The following is a 12,990-nucleotide window of genomic DNA, read 5'->3' on the forward strand; positions in this document are numbered from 1 at the left end:
AAGTAACAGATGGTCTCCTTGTAATAAAGTCAAGCATTGTTAAGTGACAGATTGTCTGCTTATAATATGGGCAAGCTTTATTTGACAGATGGTCTACCAATATGGTCAAGCTTTGTTAAGTGACAGATTGTCTCCATATAATAAGATAAAGCTTTGTTAAGTGACATTATCTCCCTATAATATGGTCAAGCTTTGTTAAGTTACAGATTGTTTCCCTATAATATGGGCAAGCTTAGTTATGTGACAGATGGTCTACTGATACTATTATCAAGCTTTGTTAAGTGACAGATTGTCCCCTATAAGGTCAAGCTTTGTTAACTGACAGATTGTCTCCCTATAAGGTCAAGCTTTGTTAGGTGACAGATTGTTCCCTATAAGGTCAAGCTTTGTTATGTGACAGATTGTCTTCCTATAAGGTCAAGCTTTATTAAGTGACAGATGGCCCACTATAATATGGTCAAGCTTGGTTTCACTATACTATAAAATCTGCATTAGAGGCACATATAAAAGGTACACTTGGGTCTCTTAATTTGCTAATTATCTTAAACACAGCATCCAGTGTAATGCGAAAATGGCTAAGAAGTGAATTTGTTTAACAATGGAGGTATGATTTTTATGCAAAATGGCAAGCTTCTCCTGTGTGTTCTGTAAAGTAAACAACTTTTGCTTTATTGTATATCCTCTGTGCATTTACTGGTTAAGTATCTTTAAAAAGGATGGGAGAACAAAACAAATCCAAATAAGGACTTAACAGCTTTAATTATCAAATAATGTAGGTATCTGATAACTTTTAGATTTACTTGTTGGCTCACAACATGTGTTATAAAGAGTCTCAAGTTTATACATAAATTCATCATTATAAGGCATCCTGAGTGTGTACAGAAATTGAATGTTATAAATAGTCCCAAGTGTATACAGAAATTCAGTGTTATAGTCCCAAGCATATAGAGAAAGTCAGTGTAATAAACAGTCCTTTGTGTATTCAGTGTTATAAAGAGTCCAAGAAAATACAGAAACACATTTTTATAGTATCCCTAGTTTCAGGACAGAAAAAGCAATAAAATAAGTCAACCAATCTTAAAATCAGCAAGGGACTAATAAAATTAGTTGTTGTTGTTGTTGTTGTTCTAGGGTTTAACACCATTTTTCAGCACAAGATAGGCTACACATGGCGGCCAGTATAACTGGTGGAGGAAGAACCCTTGAAAACCCAGGGAAGAACCACCAACCCACGAGAAGCTACTGGCAGGCTTTCCCACGTACCCATGCTAGCAGAGCTTTGGACTCGAACCCACGCAGACAAAGGTGAGATGGCAGTGATCCGGAACGGTGAGCGCTTTAGACCACTCGGCCACTCGGGGCCCCAAATAAATTAGTAAACAACCATTAGGTTATGACTGCTAACTATAAGAAAATTTTAAGGAAGGTAATCAGAAACTAAAATGGAAAAAGAACCAATGTTTAATAAACATGCGTGATAGATGAAGGATAGGGAATTTAAAATAAATACCTACACTTGCTACATGTACTTAGATGCCGTTTTTAGAATAAAAGACTTACCAAATCTGAAAAACTAATGTCCTTTAAAAGTTACATTAAAATGACAAGATGTACACCATGTATACTGAACAAAGGTTTAAAAACTCTCAAGAGAACTTAAATAAACAGCAATAAAAGCTAATCAGGGTATAAACCTAATATTTAAGAAAAAAGTAGCACAGACAATTAATAATTCACTCACTGACTCATGAAGTGGCAGCTTTTTTTTATGTAGGCGATGTTTAATATTACAAAATGATGACCAAAAACAATGCTGAGCACCAGCATGGAAGCCCAATATGTGTGGGGTTCTCAGACTGGGTTGGACCAGTGTTTCTGGAAGCTTCTGCTTCACCCTAATGAGAGGTCAAAATTTTCTTAATTTTGGTTAGGGTATTTTCCTCCCAGAAAAGTGCTATCTATGCAATAGCAACATGTATGGCATTTCTGATATAAAATAAATGAATTTACAGCTGAGAGAATGTATTACATTTACCTGTCTCAAGTTTGGACATTTCTCCAGATTCTCTATCTTGGTAATGTTGTTCTTATCAGCAATGATGGTTGTAGGGTTGTCATGTGAACTGACTTCAAGGCGACTGAGACCCCTATGGGACAAGTCCAACACCCCACCTTCATCAGCATCTAGGTGGGGAAAAAACAAAAAGTAAACCCAGTAAATCTTAAAGAAAAGTCAAAAATGTCTATTGTTACTATACTCTGTTCTTATAACTGAATAAAATTCAAACTTTTCAGAGTGAAACTTTAGATTTTGTTTACTCATAAACCTTTTACATTTTTCTCAGGGTTATGGTATATGTTAGCTTAGGACCATGAATAATGCATTACATAGTTTAGGATCAAGAATTTGGCATTATACAGCTTAGGGTCATGAATGACATAGCTTAGGGTCATGAATAAGGCATTACACAGCTTTGAATCAGTGTATCCCCCAGGGGTGTAAAATTCAGGGTAAAAAATAACCTTGATATCAGAACTGGGGATCAAATAAAAAATGTGGGGATCAAAAATGAACTGACAAATTTTCATCTCACCCATACTTTTTCAGCTTGAAATAGGATATTACAACTTGCACAATATACTATCTCTCTCTCTTTCTCTCTCTCTCTCTCATAATGCAAATAAACCAACATGCACAATTAACAAACAAATGCACTGTCCATTCGAAGAATAATCATAGTAGTTCATTTTTATTTTAAAGTCATACTTTCATCAGTCGTCTTATAATCTTTATGTAGCAATATTATAGACCAACACATTACATATAAGCCAATACAAAAAACCAATTAAATCTTTTTAACCAAATGGCAGTTAATTTACTGCCTAACATAAAATGTGTACTATCATCGGTTTCATTGTACTTCGTCCTAGACCATATTTATCCAAAACTCAAAAATGCTAATGATTAATCTTCTTTCTAATAAGTTACACTTGAACTTCAAATCTTTATTTTATTGCAGCAAGTTAAAAACCAACAAAATCTGCAATGACCCCCAACTCTGTAATCCAAATAATGCATTTGTCTCAGCAAGTTTACTGATTTCTTTGTTGTGAAAGAATGTCTTGGGGATAATGTGTTCTCCAAATATCTTGTGGCGAACAAAGGCAGATTTTAAAATGTTATTAAACCCCGTCACAAAAGGATTATTCACTTTTGCAGTCTTTGCAATCATATGATCAGAAGTCACACCAGTAATCCTAATGAATGTGCCGTATTCCATAGCTTAGGATCATAAGTTAGGCATTACATAGCTTAGGATCACAAATAAGGCATTACATAGCATTGGATCAAGAATACGACAATACATAGCTTAGGATCATGAATAAGGCATTAGCATAACATTGGATCATAAATAAGGCACTACCTGTGATGTCTGAAAATCCATTGCAACTGGTTTGATGTATTCTAATGCTATAAGCTTTGTGCACTATACTGAAGTCTTGTTAGGAATACAAGGATAAGACTGAACTTATTTGCCATATTTGTGTATATTAATGAAGTTATTGTTCTTGTTGTAGGGTTTAATGCCATTTTTCAGCACAAGATAGGCTATACATGGCGGCCTGTTTAAACAGTAGAGGAAGAATCCAGGAAAACCCCAGAAAGAACCACTGACCCATGAGAAGCTACTGGCAAGCTTTCTCACATACCCACATTGGCTGAACCCGAAACTCTAACCCACACATGAGATGGCAATGATCCATAAGGATGAGTGCTTTAGACCACTTGGCCACTTAGGGCCCCTTATTAATAAAGTGGATAAGGCACACCTTTCTTTCATCATGGATATATTTTTCAAGATGATGTAGTATTACTTTTATCCCCAAAAGCTGATTACATACTTCAGAAACCTCTTCTTTTTCACAGATGGACAAAGTAATTCTATTTTATTTCATAAATAAACTATACATGAAAAACACAAGGAATTTACATTAATAATGCAGCTTTAAGCATGTAAAGAAAGATGCTGAATTGATGGCTCGGAGTGCAGGACATTTTTTATAAAATTTTTATAAAACACTGTCCTTATTCAACAATATTACATGAGCACATGTATTTTCCAGAAAAATAACAGAATTAATCCTTTTGATTCCAAGTAATTCGAAATAACTCACAGTACAACATACAACTAACAGTTTAACAGCCCAACATCTACTGAGATTAATTTTCCAAAACATGGGTTATATGGGCTCTCTAAAACGTAAACAAGGGTCACATGATTATCTTCAGGAAGTTTACAGAAGCAAATACTTGTTACAGATCACATTTACCCAGTGTGACCCTGACGAAAACCAATCATTTTTACTCTAAGAAATAAAAAATTTGTTTATATCTTAAAGACAAGGTTCCATCATGACCTAGGAAACAACCAATCATTTTAAAATAAAATAAAACTTGTTTATGAAGGTTGCTACAAATTCTGAAACAAGGTCAGAATTTTGATCAACACCTGGTGTTCATAAACCAATAGTCAAGGTCAAACTATTTTCTGAAAAAAGTATCATCTCTAGTGAATAAATTTACATTACAATATCATGTCATAAAAAAAAAAAATAAAAATTTAAAACTGACAAACAATTAAATTGAAATAAATATACAGTATATTAAATCAGATATAATTAAATCAAATATACATAACAATGTACCCCCTTGAACAAAGTGAGTGAGAATGCTGACTTTATCTTGCCAAGTCAGTCTATAAAAACACTGATACCAGTACTATATCTTAGGTCTGAATTCTACAGTGCCAAGTCAGTCTTTGAAAACACTAATACAAGAGCTGTTATTTTAGGTCTGAATTTTGATGTGCCAAGTGAGTCTTTAAAAACACTAATACAAGAGCTGTATTTTAGGTCTGAATTCTGCAGTGCTAAATAAGTCTATCAAAGCAGAAAAGGAGTAATAAAATTTTCACCAAAATCAATTCCAGAATGAAATGATATGTAGATAATAGCTGAAATATGAAAAGTTTGAACAAATTTTTTTATCATGTCCAGCCTAGTGTATGGTATGTGTATATATTTTCTGTTTACCTTTGGTTATTTACCACATTTTTAATCTCATGAGATCTTTCACAGCTGAAGGTAACAACCCACCATCATAGCAAAACGTAGCAAGCAAGTGTGAGATAGTTTAAATATGAATGTGTGCAAATGTAACAGAAATTTTGTAACAGTTAAGTATGTCAGACAATGGTTCTGAATATCAAACATGACATTTCAGCTTTCTGATAACTATCTACATGAAAAGTGTTACATCAAACAGCTTTCTGATAACTATTACATGAAAAGTGTTACATCAAACAGCTTTCTGACATCTACATGAAAAGTGTTACATCAAACAGCTTTCCGATAACTATCATCATGAAAAGTGTTACATCAAACAGCTTTCTGATAACTATCATCATGAAAAGTGTTACATCAAACAGCTTTCTGATAACTGTCTACATGAAAAGTTTTACATCAAACAGCTGAACATGACTGATACTGACCTTTCCTTTCTTTAATTTTCATTGGCCTTGGTAAAGATATTTCAGCAAGTTACTTTCCAGTGTTATACAAATGCAGCATTAGTTTACAATCTAAAATCAGCAAATGACCAGGATTTATTCCAGAATAACTATTTGTTATGACTAAGATGTAAATTCTTCTGTCATTTCTCACTGTGATAGCAACTGTCAACATATAGCATCCAATAATCAGTCTTGGTTGGCTTGTGATCAAGTCTGTATTTACAATCCTACTGGCAATGGGCCAAGATGTCTACAAATTTTTAATGATCTTATATTTAGCCAACAGTTATTCTATCAGCATAAATGTTTTGATACACCATATGTACCCATATAGGCATAAAGACATATTTATCATATTTACTAATGCTGTACATATACCTATAATCCGGGTACAGATTTTTAAAAATCATTGAGCTTGTTTCAATGGCAATGACCTTATTTTCTAAGTAGGTCATGTTTATTTAAATAATTTGGATATTAGTTTTCTAAACAGTTACTGTACAATGACACTGCAATTTACACCAAAATTACTTCAGGTGAATTAGGTCTAAGTTCACTGCGTATTAACCTTTTTTGAAATTAAGACCATAAAAGCTATGTACTTGTAAGTGGTAATCATCATATCCGTATGTATCAAATTCTTATGAGACTAGTGGCTTGGTACTCTCAATGATTCCAAATATGAACAAAGTAACCATGAACAGGTATAATTAAAATAAACAAAGACTTACTCAATAGGTAAATGGATAATACAGAACACTAGGGGAATATTTAATTACCTGAAATTTCATTGCCATTGTAGGCATTTTATCTACAGTAATGATGGAATGTATTGGATGTCCAATATTTGATCCACATTTGAAAAGGACTTAACCAAGCAATTACAGTACATAATTATCTATTCTTGGCTGACTTATACCATATACTGTGACATACTGACACAACAATGATTATGGGAATTATGTTTTCTTATACCTGAATCTATTTGTTTATCATGATGACTATTCAATCCTCAAATACAAAATGATATGTCTGTGGACTCTGTGGACACGACACAACAAATATTATTCTAAACATTTGCTATTTTTTGTTTTCCAAAATATGCAAATAAGTACAGCCTGATGTTTTGAATAACAATGTGTTCTGACAATCAGTATTTTCTCCATGCTGCACAACTGCAATTTTTTTCACAACAAAATTTCAAAGGATGCACAAGACGTTGGTGATGTCCTAAAAGGTGCACAAAAATAGCTGTCTATATTTTTTGCTATTTGTACTCAGCGTCACACTACATGTGTTAGACAAGTCTACTAAATCATCAAGATGCATAATTCTACCACCATGGCAATGTTACAAGCTCCTATTTGACCAATTACTTTGTGCTTTAAAAGAACTCTCAGCAAATGAACCATAAAGAATTAATGGCTGTCTCACTTGTTCACTGTGGATACACAAATCAACAAAGCTAAAAATGACTTACACTCTAATATAAATGCAAATGTCATCTCAGTATAATGCCCCCTTTCTCACTCAGTGGTCAATGATGTTACAACTGCTGAGAAAACATTTGATGTAAACTTTTTCATTCATTGGTTAAAGGTGTTAAAATTACTGATAAAGCATAAAAATACAATTAAACCCCACATAAAGATCCTCAAAACAAAATATTAATCAAAATAAATTTCATGATTTCTGAGATGTAACATTCCTGTTGAAAGTGTTATATCCCAAAAACGATATCAATTTTATGCCAGTCTTATACGTTTTTAACATTGTATGACCTTGCCACAAAAAAGCAAAACCAAATATATAGAAGTTTGTCAAACAATTCTAAGGAAATAAATATATAATACCAACACTTTATGTTTAGGCTCCCCAAAAATCAGAGTTTCCAATCAGCCGACTGTCCATATTTTCATTACCAACCCTAGCACTTTTTCTCCCAATCATAAAAATATATATATATATATATATATATATATATATATATATATATATATATATATATATATATATATATATATATATATGTATATATACATATATGTATATATGTATATTGTGTCTTGCTTTGTACCCGCTTCTCCCAGTTCAGCTCTCACTTCTCCCTGTTCTATCCAAAAGGAGCAGCCACTTTTCCCTAATATTTAAGTCTAGCTTGACCCCTGTTAATATATCATAATCATATCATGAACACTCCCCTGATGTTTGGAATGCTTGCATTTTATTTTAAACTGTATTTAGAAAAACAGTGCTAACAGTTTGGGACTTATTCTGTTTGTCAGGGGAATATGAACTCCCATGGTAATCATCATCAAAATCAGCTTTGTTTTCGTGTCATTTTCATGTGATCATTATCACATCTGTACTCTTCTGCATGCATCTTTATATAATTTCGCTGTTCCTAACCACAAGGATGCAGGTGAGCTGCATGTCTGTTAGACTGGACAACAGGAAATAGCTTAGTTTTCATATAGACACTGAGAGAGTCATGGAATTAATCATGCAATCAGACATTTCCCTGGGCCATAAATCAAGAAAATAATAGATCATTATTAGCTTTATGCAGTCAGACTTGTTCCCTGACTTTGCTGTTTTAGTTGCTGGTTTCACCTATAATCCTCTTATCATATAATCACATGAAGACAAAATACCATGGACATTTAAAGCAAGAAACTGTAACAAAATCGATAAGGATGGAGAAATTTGTTAAAGTTAGTTTTTGTAAACTAACTGATTTGAAATCCCTTGATTCCTTCTAGCTGTTACATCACAAACAAATAGAATTACATGTACCAATTTTCTCAATTGGCTTTGTTTTCTATTCTTTACTATAATAATAAATACTTCACAACGAATGATCATTAGCAATTATATTGGTGATACAGCAATGCATGCACACTGTTTTTAATCATATTAGTGATACAACAATGCATGCATACTGTTTTTAATTATACTGGTAATACAAAAATACATGCATGCTGTTTTTAATTATATTGGTAATACAACAATGTATGCATACTGTTTTTAATTATACTGGTGATACAACAATACATGCATGCTGTTTTTAATTATACTGGTGATACAACAATACATGCATTCTGTTTTTAATTATACTGGTGATACAACAATACATGCATGCTGTTTTTAATTATATTGGTAATACAACAATGCATGCATACTGTTTTTAATTATACTGGTAATACAAAAATACATGCATGCTGTTTTTAATTATATTGGTAATACAACAATGTATGCATACTGTTTTTAATTATACTGGTGATACAACAATACATGCATACTGTTTTTAATTATTGTAGGGAAAAATAAGTATAATTATTGAGACTCCTATTTTTAAGGCCAGAAATCTTCAACCTTTTTCAAATAAGAAGTCCTGGACTGCAACTTATAAAATCCCATGGAGAACCTTGAATGCAATTTCTGTTCTCCATATTTCACTTATTACCTATAATTAGCACTCACTTGTATTGCATAGATATAAATAATAAGCCATCCCTTGTTCACACTGACTTGGCAATGTATCACTGGTAAAAAAAATACTGAGTGATATCTATACAGTTGTTAAGTTATTGTATAAGTAACTTGTAAAATAAATGAATACAATGTTTTTCACACTAAAGAAACTGAGAACATTACATTATATTTTAATCCACTTAATTACACGACTTGGTAGCTGCTGATGAATATTAATTATTAATATAGAGCAAGTGTTTTGTGTGACTTCATTGGTACTATCATGCAAACTAATTATGAAACTTTAAATTACTGTTTTTACTTACTGATATAATAAAGACTTAATTTCTGTATTAAACTCTGAGCAATAAACATTAAGATTTTTGAAGCATTCAGAAAATTAAACTATTCCATGGGCCCCCAAAAGCTCATTCCTAAAGATTATGATGAAATACACTGACTGTGCACTGATCTGAAAGCAAATATGTATTCTCAAATTACAAGCTCAGAAATGTATGCCATATCTATTCAGAATTAATCCACCTAAACATGCAGAAACTGTAAAATTATTGGATTTATCATTCACTATGAGCCCCTATACAGCAGAATGTGAATGAGGATTCATTCTAATGACCAATATAACAATTAAGGGATCAAACATTTAGATGGGGGGGGGAGTATGTTGGTATCACAATCATAGTAACAAATATGGCCTTGTAGGGCAAATGATTTTTAGAAGGGTAGCCGGTTCCTTAAAAGCTACTAGGACTTGGTCTGTGTCTATGAAAATTTTTTTTATATACTTTAAAAGAAAGTTGTTGTTATTGTTGTTGTTGTTGTAGGGTTTAACGCCATTTTTCAGCACATGATAGGCTATACATGGCGGCCAGTATTAATGGTGGAGGAAGAACCCGGGAAAACCCCGGAAAGAACCACTGACCCACGAAAAGCTATAAGCAAGCTTTCTCACATACCCACATTAGCCGAATCTGAGACTCGAACCCATGCAGACAGAGGTGAGATGGCAGTGATCCGTAACGGAAAGCACTTTAGACCACTCGGCCCCCATTAAAATAAAGTAAAACAAATTCTAAATAACAGCTATGAGAAAGAATTCCAGTTGACATGGAAATAAACTACCCCATCTCTGGTGTTTCCAGATGAAGTAGCATAGGCAACCTGTAATAACCATAGGTGTCAACTTGTATGGTTTACCAGTACTTTGTACGTTTTTTTTTTCCTTTTTCATCAGTGTACAGCCGTAAAACCATTTTGTATGGTTTTTCTTTAAAAAATTAAAATTAATTTTTTTTTCCTTTTGTATGCATCTGGGACCGCACTTTTCCTTTGGTAATGAAACAAGTTTGATTCATGGTTCAACTACAGAGTGTGAAGATCTTGTCATATATCGCTAGGAGATTAAATGCTCACTCAGATTTCTAATATTGACTAAACTACCTGTGTAGTAAGTATGCTTTCTTATTTTATACGTTATTCTTTTATTATTTATACTTAGTACACATCAATTTTCGTACTTTACATAGCGTGGCAATCATGTTGGTGTAACCATAATTTGTCCAACTTTTTTGTGTGGAGATAAAGTCGATTTATTACATTTTTTAACAATATACTAATTAAAAATAAATACTCTTCTGATTTTAGCACTGCATTTTATCATGCTGTTATAGTTTTGAGTTAAGTTTGCAAACAGGAAGATGCATTTCCATAATGACGGATGTAGTACAGATACTGAGTGACTCAAAAATATGTAACACTGTCAATTTATATCAAGTTTGTGACCAAAATCGGCACACCATGTAGCAAATTCATAACTTTTCAAGCACCAGATATGCAATTTTAATAGAAACAATCAACAGCTCACAAGGTATAAACTTCCGGATTGCTACTTTGTAAGAAAAATTATTTCTAGATTTCAATTTTTGGATAGCTCCTGGCATAGTATCTTGGGGTTTATGGAGACAAATATAAATTTGTAACATATTTGTAAACAGGAGATTCCTCTATCACAAGTCAAATCTGAATTTTTTAATTATTTTTTTTAAATATTTCTCTCCTCTAGTTGAGATATTCCATCCATCAAATGGCTGAGCCTAACTCAAAGAAACGCAAGCTTGAAGACACTGACCAAGGTCATGGCAAGTTTCAGGCTGATTGGATTAAAGTCTTTCCTGGCATTGTAGATGTATCCAAGTTAGGATCTTCACATACTTTTTGTAAAATATGCAGTAAAGACATTAAAGTGGTGGTGTCGAGCATATATGATTGGGAGGAACACTTCAGGACAAAACTGCATGAAAGAAATTTTGAAATGAAGAAGGGAGCATCCATCAAAAGCTTCTTTGCTTAGCCAAAGCAGGAAGATGATACTGTTATAACTTAGTAAAAAGAATGAAATAAAGTTTCAGAAATGTAAATATATATATGTGTCATGATAATTTGTGTATAGCATTTGTTGTTTCAAAACTGTTGATCATATATAATGTATGAATACATTTTTTTGTGTAAGGTTTTTTTTGTCTTTGTAAGGTTTTTATTTGTCTGGCGTACAGGTTTTCATCTCAAAGGGTTGACACCTATGAATAACTATGTAATTTTTTAATGCATAACTGATGAGCAAATGAATCAGAAATGGGCTGATATGTAGCTTATGCTAATTCACAGTGTGTAAATTCAACTGTTATCCAGCCAACTGCTGTGTTTACTCACTTGCTAAAGAAACAACCAGTAAGGGCTAATGTTGCATTCGTGACTGTCCAACGTTTCATTCAAATCAGATACATGAAATAAGATGTAAATCGGATATTAAGACTTTTGTCCCCAATGTGTCCATTGTATTCAACTCTGCCTCAATCACAAGTCTAGACCAACATCTGGATTTCATGACTTAATATACTTACATTTAAATGGACCTAAAATCAGACAAAATTATTGACAACGAAAGCAGGTCAATGTGACAAAGAGTACCTTGTTTAGGTAGAGGGTTCTCGTTTAAGATGTCAACAACTCTCATTTTTCACCTCAAAAATTCCCTTTCTTCACATGGTATATCTATCAGCTTCAATTTGGAAAATAAATATTGCCACAAATAATACACCCCTTTAATGGTCGTGACTCATGGACTCTAACATGACTGACATTCATGAAGAAAAGATGCGAAAGGCATCGTTGACATTAGCAACGGCCTCCGCATTGTGCGTTGTGTGCTTTCAACTCCAACAAAGAGACTATTATATTGCTTGTAACCTCTATCCTTTTACAATAATACATAATGGATATAGTCAATTCGAGTAAATGGTTAAACCATGTGATATCATCGTAATTACCAAAGGAAAACATGACTGATCTTGCTTACTATACAAACCCTCATCTGCCATTCCCGCATTTGTATCCAAAATATAACAGCGATTTTGATTGGGTAATATTTGCTTCCTTGGTTGTCACTATTATCAAATCGCATTGCGAAATTACGGGATATTGACCAACCAACAAAAATGCGCGCAAAATTCTTCATCAATTACAGAACTGTAAAAATCAAATGAATATAATAAAATATGAAAAATGGTGGCTGATAAAATTTAGATTAGAAAGGTGTGTGTGTGTATGTGTCTCTCTCTCTCATATAAAGACATTCCCGATAAGCAAATTGCTTTATCTTTTTTAATGGGTTTTTCCCGATGGCCAAATCATATGCCACCGCTATAAGCAAGTGTTATTTCACTATATGTTTCCTATACCTCATTTTTAAGAGAGTATTATATTCGTTAACTGCAAGATATTGTTTTCCTTTTCTTCTCCTTTTTTTGCGACCGGAATTTTTTTCCTTCAATTTTGACACCACCAAGTTTTAATTTACCATACGACAGTTCGATGAAATGAAAAAAAAAAAAGTATTTCCAGATCAAGGATACACAATATATTGAAT

The 12,990-nt window shown here is 33.0% G+C and overlaps 1 protein-coding gene across 6 annotated transcripts in view; it reads right to left on the minus strand.

Annotated features, from left to right (window-relative positions):
• LOC149786145 (uncharacterized) overlaps positions 1-12,445 on the minus strand; it is a 203,726-nt gene extending 191,281 nt beyond the window's left edge. For 2 of the 6 annotated variants that reach the window (XM_089976483.1, XM_089976485.1), the window contains exons 1-2: positions 12,033-12,325; positions 2,036-2,184 (exon numbers count right to left, since the gene is read on the minus strand). In XM_089976483.1, the coding sequence (XP_089832609.1) occupies positions 2,036-2,184; positions 12,033-12,078 (195 nt within the window). In that variant the 5' untranslated portion in view covers positions 12,079-12,325. Of the gene's footprint in view, positions 1-2,035; positions 2,185-12,032; positions 12,327-12,391 lie in introns of those variants that run through there. The other 4 variants (XM_089976481.1, XM_089976480.1, XM_089976482.1 and 1 more) reach the window with 4 other exon arrangements.
• Positions 12,446-12,990: the final 545 nt, after the last annotated feature.

Source organism: Sinohyriopsis cumingii, chromosome 12, assembly GCF_028554795.1.
Source record: "Sinohyriopsis cumingii isolate HCF-2022 chromosome 12, ASM2855479v2, whole genome shotgun sequence".
In the NCBI taxonomy this organism is placed as follows: domain Eukaryota; kingdom Metazoa; phylum Mollusca; class Bivalvia; order Unionida; family Unionidae; genus Sinohyriopsis; species Sinohyriopsis cumingii.